This window comes from Hyperolius riggenbachi, chromosome 5 (assembly GCF_040937935.1).
Source record: "Hyperolius riggenbachi isolate aHypRig1 chromosome 5, aHypRig1.pri, whole genome shotgun sequence".
NCBI lineage: Eukaryota > Metazoa > Chordata > Amphibia > Anura > Hyperoliidae > Hyperolius > Hyperolius riggenbachi.
This window is the reverse complement of record NC_090650.1, coordinates 95345288-95365517: the sequence shown is the minus strand read 5'-3', so window position 1 is coordinate 95365517 and position 20230 is coordinate 95345288. Positions and strand designations below refer to the sequence as shown.

The 20230-nt window shown below is 44.3% G+C and overlaps 1 protein-coding gene across 2 annotated transcripts in view; it reads right to left on the bottom strand.

Annotated features, from left to right (window-relative positions):
* The window catches only part of STK31 (serine/threonine kinase 31), a 121839-nt gene that overhangs the window by 47844 nt on the left and 53765 nt on the right, over positions 1–20230 (bottom strand). For both annotated transcript variants that reach the window (XM_068236019.1, XM_068236020.1), the window contains exons 10-12: positions 12032–12191; positions 1920–2042; positions 589–768 (exon numbers count right to left, since the gene is read on the bottom strand). In XM_068236019.1, the coding sequence (XP_068092120.1) occupies positions 589–768; positions 1920–2042; positions 12032–12191 (463 nt within the window). The remainder of the gene's footprint in view (positions 1–588; positions 769–1919; positions 2043–12031; positions 12192–20230) is intronic.

Below are 20230 nucleotides of genomic sequence, written 5' to 3'. Positions count from 1 at the left end.
GAGCTCTGCACATCCATGTAGATTAATCATTCGGGTACAGCCTCTGTATGAAAGCGCTGCCATGTCTCCCGCTGTACAAATTGAACGTAAGTATACCTGTGGCTAGCGGCAATCAATCTGTAGTCAAAATCTTTTAGATTAGAATTAGTACATCATTTTTGCATTCAAGGCATGTATTTAGCCCCAGAATGGCTCTTCATGCCTCTGTTGGTTTTCAGTTCAGGTGCAGCCTTGAGCGCTGTCATTTGTCTGCCAGCTTGACAAATTAAATTTTACCCCCGGACAAAAGCAACCTGGAGGGGAGTAGTAATTAACGCCACTAGGACTTTTGAAGGAGCAGGGCGAGACGTTTTTCGACTTTACCCTGCAATCAAAATTTCCCAGCCACCTAATTACATGAACACACTTGAGATATTATCTACAGTAGTGGGCACTTGGCCAACGTGATCATAAAGAAGTGGGTACGTGCTATAAATATTTACAGACACCTTGCTATAAATAACAGCAGACTTACCAGGAATCAGTCATTTGCACTTACAATTCCTGTTGTAAAGAAGCTAATCATACCCATCACATTGCTAACAATACCTCTTTGATATCGGTGAACCATCTGGACAGGACTGCAAGGGAGGTGTTTGTTTCATTCTGGACAGTGTTAAATAACAGCAGTTTATCCTGCTTCCATGCAGAGAATTCCTGAAACACGGTCTCTGAATCTTCACAGTCACTGTTGGCTCCGTAGACAGTCTCAAGTGAATAAAGTAGTATCTATAAAAGTAAAATGTTTAGAAATATAGAAAACAAAAAGTGAATATACAAGTTCAATTGAAATAAAGCTACAGTATGTAAGATTTTGCTGCACAATTTCATGACAAAGACTGCTTCATTGAGGACCCCGACAGAAGGTTCCTGACATTTTTGTACCCTCCCACTGGAGAGTACTCAGGAGGGGTGTCAGCTCAGCTGGCATGGTGGGACAGTGTACCTCCCCAGCTCCTCTTCACACTATGGACCAGATTTATCAGTAGTGTCAGAGAAAAATCTTAGAAGGTTTCTAATTATTTTGGAAGGTTTAAATTTCCTTCTTAAACTGTTCTAAAATAAAAGGAGATGGGCAGGATTCTGAGAATTGGTGTTCTCTGTGAGAAAATCCAGAGTGAGGTACGATTGCACTGTGGTAGCTTTAAAGAGACTCAAAATTTTCAGCCTTATTTCTTCGATCCTGTAAGTTCCTATACCTGTTCTAATGTGGTCTTACTGCAGCCTTTTCTAGTTGCACAGTGGCTGTATTATCTCTGCTATATAATCTAATCTTTCCTTTGTCAGCTTTGTCGACTCAGGCAGGAATGTGCTGCTCTGCTGTGATAGGTGAAAGCTATACACACCCTTTCCACGCCCCCAACAGGCTCTGTATGAGTCACAGACTGAGCTTCTCTCAGCCTATCACATGCTGGTTAGCAGCCATGTTTTTTTGTTTGTAAACACTGCCTAAAACTGACAATTACAAGCCAGGATTTCAGCAGGGAGTGGCAGAAATAGCTAAGAGGGGACCAGGAGAATATAATGAATAGAATGGTATTCTTTTTATTGCAAGAATTTTAGAGTACAGATTCTCTTTAACACAGAAAAATATGAGTCACAATAGTATTTTATTGAGAAAACAGTAGCAGTCAGAGCCCTTCTTAGGGTGCGGCAATTTGCCACACTGCGCCAGTGTAAAAGGGCCCTTAGTAAAAGGAAATCATTAATGCAGTAGCTTTATTTTAATTTGCCGTGATGACGATTTTTCAAAAAAATTGTGATTGCAGCAGTTTTGCTGTGATTTTATTGTAGTTTTAACACAAGTCAATGATAGCCTGCTTTTAAAAACTGCTCTGCAGTGCGTCTCTGCCCTCATACTGACGGTCTTGTTTTCATACCTTCAGTTTTGTCAGGCGTTCATCTAGAGGCAGCTGTTCAACCTCAACGATGAAGTCATTAACTGAAGAGTGGAGAGTTTCCTGCAATTTGTTCCTTTTCTCTATGAGGTGGTCTAGCTCTACCTGAGGGAAAAAAAAAATTTTGAAAAAGCTAAATGTGACTTCCTTCGTCTTAAAAATGTCACATATTTATTGTGTTGTCATTATAGGTTGCTTGGGGGACAACATGGGAGATCCAAATCCTTTAATTTGCAGCTTTGTGGGATCCCTCTGAAGTTAGACACTTAACCACTTGCCTACTAGGGAGTTTTTCCCCTTCTGGAACAGAGCAATTTTCACCTGTCAGTGCTCCTCTCATTCATTCGCAAATAACTTTATAACATCACAATGAAATCTATAGCGTTTTTTCACCAATTAGGCTTTCTTTGGGTGGTACATTTTGCTAAGGGCTCGTTTCAACTATTGCAGTGCGGAATCGCCTGGATTCCACCGCTGATAAATTAGCATGCGGATGCGATTCCCCATGCGTTTTTTGCCGCGAATTCGCATAGGTGAGGGTATATGCGATTTTAACCATGTCACTGCCTGTGTGAATTTACATCGGTACCTATGCGAATTCGCAGCAAAAAACGCATGGGGAAAACGCATGCGATTTCCCTATTAAATACATTGCATGCGATTCGCATACATTCCACTCTCAGGCAAATTCGTTGGCTCTTTTGTGCGTTTTTTCACCGCTCAAAAAAACGCACCTCACCAACGTAAGAGTGGAAACAGGCCCATTCACTTGCATACCATGTGCGAATCCGCATGCGTTGGAAGCATGCGGATTCGCGATAGTGGAAACGAGCCCTAAGAATTTTATTCTAAATGAATTTTAATAGGTATAATAAGAAAAAAAATGGAAACCATTAATTTCTCAATTTTTAGGCCTTCTACTGTAGTTTTAAAATAAAAATCTTTCTACTGTGGATAAAACCCACACATTTTCCTGGGTATTGCAACTTTTAAAATATTTCCCTAGTACAATGTATGGCGACAATATTTTATTTGGAAATAAAGGTGTATTTTTTCTGTTTAGCATCAATCACTAATTACAAGCCCATATTTGGAAAAAATATCAGTAATAAACCCTCAGGACATTTATGTTAAAGTTCAGTCCCTAAGGTAACTAAATATATATATATATATATATATATATATATATATATATATATATATATATATATATATATATATATATATATATATATATATATATATATATATATATATATATATATATATATATATATATATATATATATATATATATATATATATATATATATATATGAGATAGATAGATATACACAGGTCCTTCTCAAAAAATTTGTATATTGTGATAAAGTTCATTATTTTCTGTAATGTACTGATAAACATTAGACTTTCATATATTTTAGATTCATTACACACAACTGAAGTAGTTTAAGCCTTTTATTGTTTTAATATTGTTGATTTTGGCATACAGCTCATGAAAACCCAAAATTCCTATCTCAAAAAATTAGCACATTTCATCCGACCAAGAAAAAAAAGTGTTTTTAAAACAAACAAAAAAAAAGTCAACCTTCCAATAATGATGTTCAGCTATAACTCAATACTTGGTCGGGAATCCTTTTGCAGAAATGTCTGCTTCAATGCGGCGTGGCATGGAGGCAATCAGCCTGTAGCACTGCTCAGGTGTTATGGAGGCCAAGGATGCTTCGATAGCGGCCTCCAGAGTGTTGGGTCTTGCGTCTCAACTTTCTCTTCACAATATCCCACAGATTCTCTATGGGGTTCAGGTCAGGAGAGTTGGCAGGCCAATTGAGCACAGCAATACCATGGTCAGTAAACCATTTACCAGTGGTTTTGGCATTGCGAGCAGGTGCCAGGTCGTGCTGAAAAATGAAATCTTCACCTCCATAAAGCTTTTCAGCAGATGGAAGCATGCAGTGCTCCAAAATCTCCTGATAGCTAGCTGCATTGACCCTGCCCTTGATAAAACACAGTGAACCAACACCAGCAGCTGACATGGCACCCCAGACCATCACTGACTGTGGGTACTTGACACTGGACTTCTGGCATCTCCCTCTCCCAAGTCTTCCTCCAGACTCTGGCACCTTTATTTCCGAATGACTTGCAAAAGTTGCTTTCATCCGAAAAAAATACTTTGGACCACTGAGCAACAGTCCAGTGCTGCTTCTCTGTAGCCCAGGTCAGGCGCTTCTGTCGCGGTTTCTGGTTCAAAAGTGGCTTGACCTGGGGAATGCGGCACCTGTAGCCCATTTCCTGCACACGCCTGTACACAGTGGCTCTGGATGTTTCTACTCCAGACTCGGCCCACTGCTTCCGCAGGTCCCACAAGGTCTGGAATCGGTCCTTCTCCACAATCTTCCTCAGGGTCCGGTCACCTCTTCTCGTTAGTGCAGCGTTTTCTGCCACACTTTTTCCTTCCCAGACTTCCTGAGGCGCCTTGATACAGCACTCAGGGAACAGCCTATTCGTACAGAAATTCTTACCATCTTGCTTGAGGGTGTCAATGATGGCCCTCTGGACAGCAGTGAGGTCGGTAGTCTTACCCATGATTGCGGTTTTGAGTAATGAACCAGGCTGGGAGTTTTTAAAAGCCTCAGGAATCTTTTGCAGGTGTTTAGAGTTAATTAGTTGATTCAGATGATTAGGTTAATAGCTTGTTTAGAAAAACTTTTCATGTTATGCTAATTTTTTGACTACAATAAATGCAAGAAAACTAGAAATCCCCCTTATTGCAAAAAGGAAGATAGCAGCAAGAAAGGAGAATAGCGGCGCAGGGCTCACCTAATATAGTCAATAGAAGGTCACAGGGCTGGCTGCTCGGGCACTGGATGATACCATTTACTGGCTAACTAAAAAGAATGAGAATAAGCGAGCTTTCGGCTTTGCAGCCTTCGTCGGGCTTAAATCCTGTTTGCTTGCAGGCTGATGGTACAGACAGCTATATACATGCAACATCAAAAAGGGGATACGTAGATTTTTTTCAAAATCTAGGTGTATGTATCTCAGCTAATAACCTCCCACCTCATTTAGATGTTCTGTTTCACTTAAGGCATCTTAATGAATTATGTATGCTTGAAAAAAATCTACGTATCCCCTTTTTGATGTTGCATGTATATAGCTGTCTGTACCATCAGCATGCAAGCAAACAGGATTTAAGCCTGACAAAAGCTGCAAAGCCGAACGCTCGCTTATTTTTATTCTTTTTAGTTAGCCAATAAATGGTATCATCCCGATTTAAAACTTCTTGCTTTTACTGATGGTTAACACGGTACAATACCTTACTGCTACTATTGTTTGTTACAATGACTGCAGGCATCTCAATGACATGGGGACTTAGATCAATGAATGGGCACTACATTTCCATTCACTGATCTCCCCACTAACGGGCAGCGATGAGAATGTGCATAGGAGCGAGAATGTGCATAGGAGCGAGCATGTGCGGCGGCCATTCGATTCAATAGACGAATATCTACATTCCTGGGCAGGAACTGAAATCCTGCAGAATGTCTATATACTATCTTGAAATTAAGAAGTTGTTGAAGGACACCTGAAATGAGTGATATGGAGGCTGACTTTTTAACAATACCAGTTGTCTGGCATCCTGCTGATCTCTTTGGTTGCAGTCGTGTCTGAATTACACACCTAAGCAGCTAATCTTGTCATGTTTGTGTCAGACACAACTGATCTGCATATGCTCGTTCAGGGTCTATGGCTAAAAGTATAATGCTGGGCATACACGAATAGATTCTGCGGCTCGATTAGCCGCCGGATCGACTCCCGCCACGTCCCCGCACGTGCCTGGATCGATTTCCACTCGTCCCCGCAGGCGCTTTCTTATCTTCCGCTCGTTTTCCGCTATTGTCCGCCTGCGGGTATCGAGCGGGGGAATCGATCCGGCGGGCACTCGGACCTGTCGGAAATTATCAATCGAGCTATCAGCGGCTCGATTGATAAGAAGAATCTATCCGTGTATGCCCAGCATTAGAGGCAGATGATCAGCAGGAGTGCCAGACAACTGGTATTGTTTAAAATATAAATGTGGCAGCCTCCATATCGCTCTCACTTTAGGTTCCCTTTAACGTACCTATTATACAGCCGCCCGGGACATTTGGGAGCAGGGTAAAGCTGAAAAATGGCTTACCCTGCTCCTGCACAAGTCCCGGCGGTGTTAATTACTATTCCCCCTCCAGAACGCCATGGATAGTGGGAGAAATGCGTAAATTTGGTTTACAGCTATTTCTGATGGCCGAAAGTTAGCTACTTACCTATGGAGAAGAAAGCTTGTGGATCCTCCAGAGGCTTCCCACCTCCTCCTGGAGACATCTGCCACTGCCTAGGACTCTCGAAGATGGCGTGCTTCTCTTTGTGAATGAGTGCAGCTTTACAGCACCTGCGTGAGTACGGCCGTGCCTGCGCAATAGCGTGGAGCCGCTCGTTTCAGGACATCTTCGCAGATATAACCCTAAATGGCTGCCTCTACCAAGTTTTTAATCTGGGGTGTGTGTATGAGGCTTAAAGGGGGAGCACTGTGAAACCAGCGCAGGAAATTTGGGCGCAGCTGGCGCCACCATAGGCTGTTATAGGATTTACAGCTATAGCGGTACTCAGTGAGTAATTCCGGCACCTTCAAAAGACGGAGCACAAATTACTAAAAAACATTGCATTTTTATTTTAATCAGTCTCGGGTTCTCTTTAAAAAGCAGGGGATGGTGATGAGACAGAAACTAATGGGCCTTGACATCATTCAACCTTTTTTTTTTTTTTTTTCTTGTAACTTTACTATGCTCACCATCTTTATGTCCTTTACAAGGTTGATTTTCCTCTTGCTGCCATGCCCAGAAAGATTAGTTACAGTCCTGTGTCCCTTATACTAAATAATTACAATCAATATCACAAAAAACAAGTAGCTTGGAGATGGTCGTCTCACAAATGCGCAAGCGAACGCTACGACAAAACACAAAAGTTACGCCTGTGTTACAAATGAATGGTGGCGAGGAAATGCGTTGAGGCATGCATATTACCCAAAGATGCTACATTTTTAAATGCACTAGGGTATGGCTCGTGTAAACTGCACCGGATTCATTGTGAACTGGGGGGGGGGGGGGAACACAAAACAAAAACAAAAAAAAACCTAATTTTGACAAATATCTCTTTTTTTTCCCCTCGGGTCCATGTTTAGGGGCTGTGAGGGGCATCACCGTCTGTCTGCCTGGCCTTCCGACCACCCTACCTCACTGGACCCGGTACCTTTCGAGCATGCCTCTGCTCCCATGCATAGGAGGAAGCATCCGGTCTATTTGGCAGCTTGAAAAGTGACATCTACAACAAGTATGGTGAGCAGCCTTTTCCAGTATCTGCCAGCAAACATTGGATCTACACTTGTGCAACTCGTGTTTCTGAACTGTTTTGCTTATCTGGGCTTTTACTGATGAACATTGCTTTGACGCCTCAACATGCTGTGCTTGCCATGACAAAAAGCTTACATGTGATGGTACCGTTATCTAATTTGTGCTGCTGACTTTGGCTGTATGCTACTGCTACTAATGCTACTGATGCTATATTGATTCCTGCTTGGCTATGCATCGCCTACAGCTGTATCCTCTATTGTGATAAACAGACTGTTTGTTGCTATTTGGAATCTTTATCAAGAGACTGCATATACAACACTGTCGTGCTACACTACTATTGCCGTCTGCTGGCTACAATCACCATTTTGCTATTTAATGGCGGTCCGGATTTGTACATGTGATCAATGAGGTTGCAACCTAAATAGACATAACAATACATTATTGCCATTAGAGCTCCATTTGCACTATAGTGTGTATGAGGTTGAATGCTGAGTCTGCCGTATGAGTTGCCGGGGTATGTAGGGGTGGTGGTTGGGATATAAGGCCAGGCATTTTAATAGATACTGCTTTTTTGATATAATAAAGATTTATATTACTTATATTTTAAAAAAAATTTTTTGCGTAATTTTATTTATTGGTGTGTACCATTCACCGTTTCCTTCCCTTCTTACCTATTTTTTCATGTTTAGCATGGAACACAACAGACTACTTAACGAGGCTGGTCGCATGAGGGTTTCTACGGAAACGGCCACTCGTTCCTGTCAGTTCACGGCGGGGGGCTCCGTGAACAGCCTGCGAGCCTCCGATCGTGGCTCGCAAGCTAAATGTAAACACCCGGGGAAGTAATCCCCGGTGCTTACATCGTACGGCGCTGCTGTCACAGCAGCGCCATAAAGGAGATCGACGATCCCCGGCCTCTGATTGGCCGGGGATCGCCGGCATCTGATAGGCTGAAGCCTATCCGAGGCGGTACAGGACGGATTGCTGTCCTGTATCGCCTATAGTGAGGAGGGGAGGGAGAGGGAGGGGGGGGAATAGCGCTGCGGAAGGGGGCTTTGAGGAGTCCCCCCCGCTAGGCACAAGGCAGCGGCGGTGATCAGACTCCCCCCCCCAGCAGGACATCCCCTAGTGGAAAAAATAGGGGGGGGGGTGGGGGGGAAGGGATTGAGTCTGATCGCCCTGCCTGCCACCTGATCTGTGCTGGGGCTGAAGAGCCCACCCAGCACAGATCATTGAAAATCAAGCCGGTCCTTAAGCGGTTAAAGCTAATAGGAACCGGGTTTTTTTTTTTTTTTAAAGTCAAGATACTCACCTAAGGAGAGGGAGGCTCTGGGTCCCATAGAGCACTCCCTCTCCTCTCCCGGTGGCCGCTGCTGTCCTGGCACCCCCGTAGCGGTATTCGACCGTTTTCGGTCAAATACCGCTGTCTCCCGGCTGAAGGGAGGCTTCGGAAATGCTTCAGGAGCCCGAGTGCTCCCGAAGATGGGCCGCGCTACACTGCGCGCGCGCACCTTCTATGACGTTTTCGCGTCTGTCTTTGGGAGGACTCGACTCCCGAAGTCCCCTCGGCGTGGGACAAGAACGGAGGAGTCAGCGCAGCTCCGGGGCCACCGGGAGATGAGAGGGATGGCTCATTAGGACAGAGCCTTCCCTCTCCTTAGGTGAGTATCTGCTTTTTTTTTTTTAACCCAGGTTACATTAGCTTTAAAGGATACCCGAAGTGACATGTGACATGATGATAGACATGTGTATGTACAGTGCCTAGCACATAACTATGCTGTGTTCCTTTTTTTCTCTCCCTTTCTGAAAGCGTTAAATATCAGGTATGTAAGTGGCTGACTCAGACAGGAAGTGACTACAGTATGACCCTCACTGATCAGAAATTCCCAATTTTATCTCTTTCTTGCTTTTAGAAGCCATTTTCTGCCAGGAAAGTGTTTTATAATTGTCATTTCTTATCAGTGAGGGTCACACTGTAATCACTTCCTGTTTGAGTCAGGACTTAGTCAGCCACTTACATACTTGATATTTAACTTCCAGGAAGAGAAAAAAAAACCCACCACAACAGTTATTTGTGTGCTAGGCACTGTACATACACGTCTATCATGTCACGTCACTTCGGGTATCCTTTAAAGAGGACCTAAACTTTTCCACAGGGGCGAAGGAAAAAAAAAAAAAACAGGAAAACTCACCCTTTGTATTTAGAGATACCAGCCTGTCTAATGCGAAGTACAATGATTTTCCATAGAAGTGAACGGAAAGTCGATCGGAAATCAGATCAGACCTGTTGGAAATAAGTCTAACTGAAAGTAAATTTGTCAGATAACTGCATCGTATGTACCTAGCATGATTCTACCTTATCTAGAAGTAGTACCTCACTGTAGTTTGATCTGTGAGCTCTGTGTCTCAGTTTGAAGTTCAGGAAGGCTATATGTAAACACAGGAGATTAACCCTGTATGTGCTTCAGTATACCAGGAATTCATTACAAAGCAGCATCTCTGATGCTGGATACACACGGTGCGTTCGTGCACTCGATTTTCCCGTCAATTTGTTTATTTCCAACATGTCCGATTTGGATTTCGATGGATCGTTAGGTCGATTCGCATGCAAAGTATGCCGAATCGACCTAACGATCCATCGGAATCCAAATCGGACATGTTGGAAATAAACGAATAGACGGGAAAATCGAGTGCACGAACGCACCGTGTGTATCCAGCATGAGGAGTTCTTCTGTAAGCAGTAACAAAGACATGTTTTTCTGTAAATATTATGCGGTGGCTTATCTTTTAGCGCAGGAAGGAAGTCCTGGGTTTAGGCCCGCTTTAATAACTGACTGCACAACTGGATGTGTGTGGCACCAATTAAAAGAACAGTCTGAAAACTGAAAGAGGAACTCCAGTGAAAATAATGTAATAAAAGTGTGCTTAATGATTACAATAATTATGTATAAATGATTTAGTCAGTGTTTGCTCACTGTTAAATTGTTCCTCTCCCCGATTTACATTCTGACATTTATCACATGGTGACATTTTTACTGCTGGCAAGTGATGTAACCAGAAGGAGATGCTACTTGCTTTTTTGGCAGTTGGAAACGGCTGTTATTTCCCACAATGCAGCAAGGCTGCCACAGTGTGATGTCAGTACTTCAGTGCTGTGAGGCGCTGACATCATACTGTGGGAGGGGTTTCACCACAATATCAGCCATACAGAGCCCCCTGATGATCCGTTTGAGAAAAGGAATAGATTTCTCATGGGAAAGGGTGTATCAGCTACTGATTGGGATAAAGTTCAATTCTTGGTTACGGTTTCTCTTTAAGGCGCGCACACACACCGGCCTTTTTCAAACTACGGGTCGTCAGGCCCACCCGCGGGGGAAGGGGTCATTCTGACGACAGTTGCACATGGATACAATCTGTCGTCAGACTGACAAGACTGATTTTGACTGATCCGCCGGGTTTGAAAAAGTCCGGCGTGTGTATGCGCCTTAACTCAGATCCAATTATTCACGATCAAGCCTACATGTACCAACAGATGTGTCCCGGCCATTTTATGATGAGAGTAAAATAGTCAATACCTTTTCTCTTATCATCCCTGCTTTAATTTACTTGTTGGCAAAACAGCAGCATGTGCAGGAGGCATAAAGTACTTAATAAACTGTAAGGATACCAACATATTTGTCCATACCGGTCTTAGCAAGTACCTGTATACTTTTAGCACCTGCATCATTGAGAGACGATTTACATGAATCAGATACAGTGAACTTTAACACACAGCATAAATGATGCACTGTGCAGGTGAAGGAAATTTGCACAATTCCATATAGGTCAGTTTCCATGTAATGGAAAGCTTATTCACAACACATTGCTGCATGCAATACCTATAAATGACACATGAAAAACCCAGAGCAACTGAAAACGTATCTGCCATCAGTGTAAGGTTCGCCTCACAGTATCCTCAAATACGTCCAGTTTACAGAACGGATCCCGATAGATGTAAACGGATCCTATGATAATTAATAGGATTTATTCAGAGATCATTTGAAACGGATTAGATCAGTCAGTTCCGCCGAATGGATTGCAAATATATGGTTTCTACGATAATTCTGGACCAATAGATTAGTCGCATTAAGCGATCGGCAACAAAACGGAAGTCACGGATGAAAAACTGATCCGTTTGATGGAATGGTTTTTACCCAGATCAGTTTTTGATCCATGCAGTGTGAACCGGCACTAAACCAATCCTAACAGACCCTAAAGGTGCCCAATAACGGTACAATTTTTTCATCAAATGCAATTTTTTGATGCGATTTGAATCATCGAATTGTATCGAAAATTCGCCCTTGAATTGGCATGAAGGCAATCGGTAAACGATTCTTTGGTCAATTGCTTAATAGGAGAAAATCGATCCAAAAGTTGGGTTTTTCATGATCAAATTTGAAGAAAGAATCATTCAGTAAATGTGAACAATCGATAATTACCATCAGATTAGTTTCAATCATTCAAATCTCATCGAAAGATCGCACCTTAAAGATTCACAATGTAGTACTCAACTTTCAGATCAGTACACAGCTGTTAGTCCTGGCTGAGTCATACCTAGTCTTCTGGTGCTAAATGGAGAGTATTCTAATCACTTAGCCACCATGCTGCTCACCATCCTTTCTTTATTGAAAACAAAGACCCCCGATATGTTTAGCGAACAGTTCTTACCACATCTGAACAAGTCCGGATCATTTCCTGTGCCGAGTCGTATTCTCTCCAGTTTTCATTCAGAGTATTTAAAGTAGCTGGAGCAGACAGCTGTTCTTCATTTACAACTTTCACAGCCTCCATTAGGTCATCAGCAATATTAGTGTATCCATTCTCAAGTCTGTTCAGCACAGAACACAAATTGATTTCAAGTTAAACTGTGAAGCGAGATACTTCAAACAAAAACCTAGGATTTAGGTTGAATAGGTAGGACTAAAAGACACCAAGACTTTCAAATCTACCCAGAAAGATTTAAATACAGGTCTTTGGAAATAATTAAAACATATTACACTAGTGGTTTTATTACTCACAGGACATAGAGGGCACAAAAGCAACAATTTACAGCTTTATGCCTAGTACACACATTCAATCTTGATTGGCTAAGCTTACCATTCTCATGTACTATGAAAGTTGACCAACAATCTGTTCGTAGTACAATCTGTTGGCTTTCATTTGAATGTTAGTATGCCAATTTTTAAAAAAGGATACTCCATTTTATTATGGGTAGTCAGTGGAGTGAGGAAAGAATTGATGTTATGTGGCAATGGCAGGGTTGGCTTGTTAACAGTCTTGTGGCAGGCATTCTGTACTAGCTGCAGGCGATGTAGCTGTTCTTTTTGAAGGCCTGCATAAAGGGCATTGCAGTAGGGTGTGACTAGGATTAGATAATTTATATATACATACATGCAATAGGTTTCTGCTATCTTAAAAGGTTTTGGGGACAAAATTCAATAAATTATTGATTAGGGAGTGATTAGGGGTGAAATTGATTTATTAGATGTGGAGTGTGTATTGGTTGTAGAGCAACACACAATCCTGGTAGGATTGTGGAAGTACAAGCAGCAGGAGGGGTGACATATTGAATCAAAGATTTTATTTCTTGTAATACGAGTGGTGTTATATATTGTATTCTATGTCCCTGCCATAAATTTTATATAGGTAGGACTAAAAGGTTATTACATAAACGCATTGGTGAACATGTTAAAAATCTTATGAAGAAAAATGAAAAACATCCACTTTCTAATCAATATAAGGACAAACATGGGGGAACCCTGAAGGGCACCATCTTTTTTGGCTTGGATTGGAGATAATCAAAAGGAGCCCAAGGGGTGGTGATTTTATAAAAAAAAAATTAGGAATGAATCCAAGTGGATTTTTCAATTAGACACATTAATCCCAAAGGGCCTTAATAGCGAAATGGAAACATTTGCATTTTTTAATGATTAGTATTTTTTTATAATTGTTATTAATTGCACATGACTGGGTATTGGATGGATGTGAGCATGGAAGAGGTTAAGTAGTTGCATGAAACCCACAATGTTAGATTGAGGCTGTGGGAGGAGTAGAATTTGCATGTGGGCGGTCAATAGGCAAAATACTCCATAAAGCTGAAAGTCTGGGCTTGATGAGATTGATCCTCCTGAAGAAGGCTAACGATTATTAGCTGAAACGCGTAGAGGTGTTATCAAGATTATACAAACCGTTTGCAAAAGCTTTAAGGAACTTGTTGGACTGTGGAAGCGCTCAGCAGCCAACCATACAAAAAATTCCTATTGCTTTAAGGTGACGTCAACATTAGAATCAGCGCAGCAGTGTAATCCGAGAGAGGAGCGCGTCACCCTGAATCTAACAGGAAGTGACGTATGCCGCCGGATAGAGAATCCCGGAGCTCTTGGCTGCTTGTATAGCCTAAGGACGGAGTAAAAAGCTTCTAATATATTGAGGTACTCTGAAACTATTACTGTAAGTCATAACCTAAGGATTACAAGGACTTGCACTTAACAAAATTGCCGAATACGTGCACAAAAGACTGCTTCCAATGCGATCAATGTAAAAAGTTGCTGGGACCTTAATCCTGATTGCGTCAGTAATAGACTCTGAAACGCCCTTTCTTAGTAGGAAAATGCACAATAGGTTGTCCTTATTGATAGTAATGAAGCTATAACATTGATTAACCACTTGAAGAACACAGTCTTTTCGCCCCTTAAAGCAGACCCAAACCAAACATTTTTTTAATTCAAAATATTTAGTTGCACCGCTCTGACACATACAAAGATAAATAAACACTCCAAGTTTATGAGCATTTCAGTGCCTGCTTTTCACCCTTCTCTTTTCATAACTAGGGTTATACAAGTGGCATCCATTAGCAATTCCTCCATTGCCAGACACTACCTACTCCAGCATTTCACCGGATTCTGTCCCTGCAATTTGAAAGGATGGGAGGGGTTTCTCCAATAAATGTAAAATATTTTATATTTGTCTACATGCAGCTGAAAAAAGGCTGCTATTTATTATAATTTAGAAAATACATTTTATTTCTGAAATCTTGTATTTTTAATTTGGGTCCACTTTAAGGACCAGAGCCTTTTTTTTCCCCATTCAGACCACTGCAGCTTTCACGATTTATTGCTCGGTCATACAACCACCACCTAAATGAATTTTTCCTCCTTTTGTTGTCACTAATACAGCTTTCTTTTGGTGGTATTTGATTGCTGCTGCGAGTTTTAGTTTTTATTATATTCATCAAAAAGACATGAATTTTGTCAAAAAAATGATATTTTTAACTTTGTGATAAAATTTGTCAAATAAAGTAAAATTTCTATATACATTTTTGTCCAAATTCATTGTGCTACATGTGTGATAAAAAAAATCCAATAAGTGTATATTTATTGGTTTGGGTAAAAGTTATAGCGTTTACAAACTATGGTGCAAAAAGTGAATTTTCCCATTTTGAAGCATCTCTGACGTTTCTGACCACCTGTCAGGTTTCATGAGGTGCTAGAATTCCAGGATAGTATAAATTACCCCCCAAAATGACCCCATTTTGGAAAGAACACATCCCAAAGTATTCACTAAGAGGCATGGTGAGTTCATAGAAGATTTTATTTTTTGTCACAAGTTAGCGGAATTATTTTTTTCATAAAGTGTCATTTTTCGCTAACTTGTGACAAAAAATAAAATCTTCTATGAACTCATCATACTTCTAACAGAATACCTTAGGGTGTCTTCTTTCTAAAACGGGGTCATTTGTGGGGTTCCTATACTGCCCTGGCATTTTAGGGGCCCAAAACCATGAGGAGTAGTCTGGAAACCAAATGCCTCAAAATGACCGTTCAGGGGTATAAGCATCTGCAAATTTTGATGACAAGTGGTCTATCAGGGTATCACCGTACTCAGGAGAAGTAGTATGTGTTTGGGTGTGTATTTTTACACATACCCATGCTGGGTGGGAGAACTATCTCTGTAAATGGACAATTGTGTGTAATCAAAAAAAAAAAAAAAAAAAATATGTCATTTACAGAGATATTTCTCCCACCCAGCATGGGTATGTGTAAAAATATACTCCAAAACACATTGTACTACTTCTGAGTACGGCGATACCACGTGACACTTTTTTGCAGCCTAGGTGCGCTAAGGGGCCCAACATCCTATTCACAGGTCATTTTGAGGCATTTGGTTTCTAGACTACTCCTCACGGCTTAGGGCCCCTAAAATGCCAGGGCAGTATAGGAACCCCACAAGTGACCCCATTTTTAGAAAGCAGACACCCCAAGGTATTCCGTTAGGTGTATGGTGAGTTCATAGAAGAATTTATTTTTTGTCACAAGTTAGCGTAAATTTCCAAGATGGCGCTAGGAGGCTGCCTCGGCACACAGGGCTCTCCTGTATTTTCTTTTTTTCTCCTTCGTTTTGTCTCGATCTTTTATTTTACCTGTAGTTTGTAGCCGATTTGTAGCTGTAGTGTAGGTTGTAGCTTTTAAGCATAGTGCTGTCGGTTTTCCGCTCCTCACAGCAGCCCGGTGGCTTCCCAGACTAATTGCCACACAGCTGCAGAGGCCAGGTGGACGGGCTGTGCACCCTCTCACTTGAGCTGAGCGCTCCTCCTCGGTGCCAGCCACCTCACTGTCCGGAACCCCGGGACGTCATTTTCTGGGACCTCCCTCGCATCCTCCCGAGAGAGATTCGCAGCGGCTGCGGTGGCCTGCACCTCCACGTGCTCAGCGTGAGGGACGAGGAGCGGACCACGTGGTAGGCCACCGCCGGCCCCTACCACCGCACGGAGTCATAAAGCTCCCGGCACCACACCACGCAGCTGGAAGCCCTCAGCCCGCAGAGGCAGCACGCAGGACACCGCTGGCAACCACCGCCGCTCAGAGGATTGCGGGCAGTCTAGCCGATCCCCGCTCCTCCGCTTGGGGAAACAGGTCCCAGCACCGCACCAGAAGAAGCCCCCAGCCCGCAGAGGTCCCCCGGGCTGCACACAACACACAGTCCCAGCACTGCACTGTATGGGAAGAAGCCCCCAGAGGCCAACAAAACACCCGCACCGGAACCCCGGCTGCTCCTGTCCCATGATACCAGCTCCAAATACACTGCAGCCCATAGAGGCAAGGGACCACTGCTGCCTACCCAGCTGCGGGAGCTCTCATCACAACACACAGTGCTGGATGATCCTTGCTGAATGTCCCCAGCCCAACGTCCACACAGCTGGCTTCCACTCTGGACCTGGTAAGAGTGCACACCTTGCTAAACTGCTTTTGCCACTTCCACAGACACTGCTTAACGTTGCCCATTACACACAGCTTTGCACTGCCCCACAGTCACTGCTGCTGACACTGTTACTGGAACCAACTGTTTTGCTCTGTACATGCGGTATACACTGACATTGAACTGCTCTGCAATGCTGCCGCTGGTATGTTCTGCACTGCTACTGCTAAATAAATCATGAAGTCATGGACTGTACTGCAATGCATGATTAGCAAGTAGTAGCGACCTACGGTCTGTTTTGCACTACATCTGCTGCTATGCTGCACCGCATCTGCTGCTATGCTGCCACGACTTACGGACTGTTCTTCACCATATCTGACGCTATGAACTATTATGGTCTGCTGTACTACGGTTCAGAGCTCTGTTGCTGCTTCTATGCACTGACATATGGTCTGTTCCGCTCTGTTTCTGCGGGATCACTGCTGTCGCACTAGCGCGTTAGCTCAGCCCTGCGCTGCGACCATGTTGTCCAGAGCACCCCTACCCGCACGCACCACCTACACAAGGTCACAGCTACTCAGGTGGGAACATGTCACTGCCCTGCACCCAGAGGATAGGCTCCTGGCTGATTCCGTCTGGTGCCATGTCAGGAAACTGATGGCCTCTACGATAGGGCCATGCGCACGTAGGCAACGGAGGGGCTGCCGGGCAGGTGCCCGCGCGAGGCTGTAGAGGAAAGGCTAGAGGTCAGCTATACCAGCAATCCTCCTGGCGAACGTCTGCTCCCTCCCTAACAAGCTAGAGGAACTGTGGCTCCTGAGGGAAGAGAGAGATCTCGGCAGCAACACCCCAATCTTCTGTTTCACAGAGACGTGGCTCCATGACAACATCCCGGACAGTGCCCTTCACCTCCCAGGCTACAACCTCATTCCAGCAGATCACAATAGCACCCTCTCCGGGAAAAAGAAGGGGGGTGGCATCTGCTTCTACATTAGCGCCACTTGGTACTCCAACACCTCTGTCCTGGCCAGAATATGCTCTCCAGAGCTTTAACTCCTAATGATTAACTGCAGGCCCTTTTACTCTCCCAGAGAGCTCTCATCCTACGTCTTGGTCGGTGTGTACATCCCACCCGATGCCAAAACCGCCCTGCGCAAACTCAGTGACACGGTCACGCATTGTGAGTCAACCCTGCAAGACCCATTGTTCATTATCCTAGGGGATTTTAACAAGGCCAACTTCCGCCAAGAGCTTCCACGCTTCTACCAACACATCACATGCCCCACTAGGTACGCGAACACCCTTGACCACTGCTACACGGTCCTGAGGGACGTGTACAAAGCCACCTCATGGGCAGCACTGGGCGCATCCGACCACTGCCTCATCCACCTGATTCCCACCTACAGGGGGCACCTTGAATCTGCAAAACCAGTCCTGAGATCAACCAAAGTGTGGTCAAACGAGGCCAAGCTCCAACTTCAGGCCTGCTTTGACTGCACAGACTGGAAGGCCCTGGAATCACCAAACCTGGATGTGTGGGCAGACAACGTGAGCTCGTACATCAGGTTCTGCGAGGACTCCTGTATTCCAACAAAAACTCACAAAGTCTACCCAAACGACAAGCCATGGTTCTCCAAGAAACTTCGGCAACTGCCCAGAAGCAAGGAAGCTGCACACAAGTCCGGGAACCAGGAGGAATACAGGAGGGCAAGAAACTTGCTTGACAGGGAACTGAGAAGCGCTAAGAAAGGATACGCAGATAAGCTGAAAGAGGACCTCTCCTCAAACGACTCACAAGCCATTTGGCGAGGGCTTAAAGCTGCCACCGGTTACAAGCCTCCACCACAAAATGCACCTCCCAGCACTGAGCTGACGGAAGACCTCAGTGACTTCTACTGCAGGTTCGAGGAGAACGACGCTCCTGTGGAGCTTCCGATGCCAGAGGCTCCCCTCACTTCACCACACACCGCAGTACCACCAGGACAAAACTTGCCTCCCCCGGCCCTAAACGAGTCGGACGTGGCGTGCCACCTGTCCAGGCTAAAGGCCAGGAAAGCCCCAGGCCCTGATGGAGTGTCGCCAGCCTGCCTGAAAACATGCGCACAGCAGCTCGCTCCCATACTTTCCTTAGTCTTCAACAAGTCCCTACAGTGTGGCAAAGTACCGGCATGCTTCAAGGAGGTCCACCATCATCCCTGTACCCAAAAAGCAGGGCGCGTCCGACCTAAAAAATTTCAGGCCTGTCGCCCTCACATCGGTCATAATGAAAACTTTCGAAAAGGCGGTCCTGCCTCTCAATCACAAAACAGAAACCCAGCTAGACCCGTATCAATTTGCATACAGGGCAAATAGGTAGACCGACGACGCCATAAACATCTGTCTGGAGCTTGTCAACAACCACCTTGACAAACCAAATTCATACGCCAGGGTCCTCCTCGACTTCAGCTCGGCTTTCAACACCAATAGCCCCCATATACTACAGGAGAATCTGGCCGAGCTCGGGGTCAACCCCACACTCCAACTGTGGATCAATGACTTCCTTACAAACAGATCCCAGGTGGTAAAGCTGGGCTCCACCTCCTCGCAACCAAAGACCACCAACACGGGGGCCCTACAAGGCTGGGTCTTGTCACCATTCCTTTTCTCCCTGTACACGAACAATTGCAGATCCTCGGCAAGCTCTGACAAGGTAATCAAATTTGCAGACGACACCACCATAGTCGGCCTGATCTCCAACAACAACGAGCAGGCATACCGCCAGGCAAAAACCGTGGAGATTATCATTGACTTTAGGAAACATGCCTCATCCCCACCCCCACTGCACATTGGAGGTACGGCAGTGGAGGAAGTGCCCTGTGTCCGACTCCTGGGCACCACCATCTCCAACACACTGAAATGGAAGGCAAACACTGTCTCCACCCAGAGGAAAGCCCAGCAGAAGCTCTACTTCCTCCGCCAACTGAAGACGTTCGGCATGTCACAAAAACTCCTGATGAACTTCTATACCACAACCATCAAATCGGTCCTCTGCGCTTCCGTCCTCGTCTGGTATGCTGGATCCACCGAAGACGACAGACGCAAACTACAGAGGTCAGCGGAAAGGATCATCGGGAACACACTTTCTGCCCTAGACTCCCTCTACAATACCAGAGTACGCTCCAAAGCACTGAAGATTGCCAGTTTTTCAATCAGCTCCCCTTGGGGCGGAGGTATCTGAGGTACCGGTCCATCTCAACAAAGACCACGAGACACAAACACAGCTTCTTCCCCTCGGCTGTAATTACACTGAACTCAATAAACTCTGCCATGCACTCCCCCCGTTGACTGCCCCCGACCCCCCCCCCCCCTTGACTTTCTGCTTGTAATCCACTTGAGGCAGGGGTCACACTTGTCTGCATGCGAAATCTGCATTAAAGTGTGACCTTGCTTATTGATAAACATGAGTTCTCAGTTGAAGTCAGTTTTTCTGTGCAGAAAACGCGTACGAAAGCCGGTAAGTGTGACCCCTGCCTGACAGATGTGTTTGGAAAAGTAAAAGTAGTATGTTTATGTTTGGATCCAGTTGTGTTTAGAAACTTTTATGTATACGTTTATGTTAGATGAAGTGATGCCACTAGGCTCTAGGCCATGCCGTTTCTTCTGTTTCTATGTACATGCCCTGTACTCATGTGC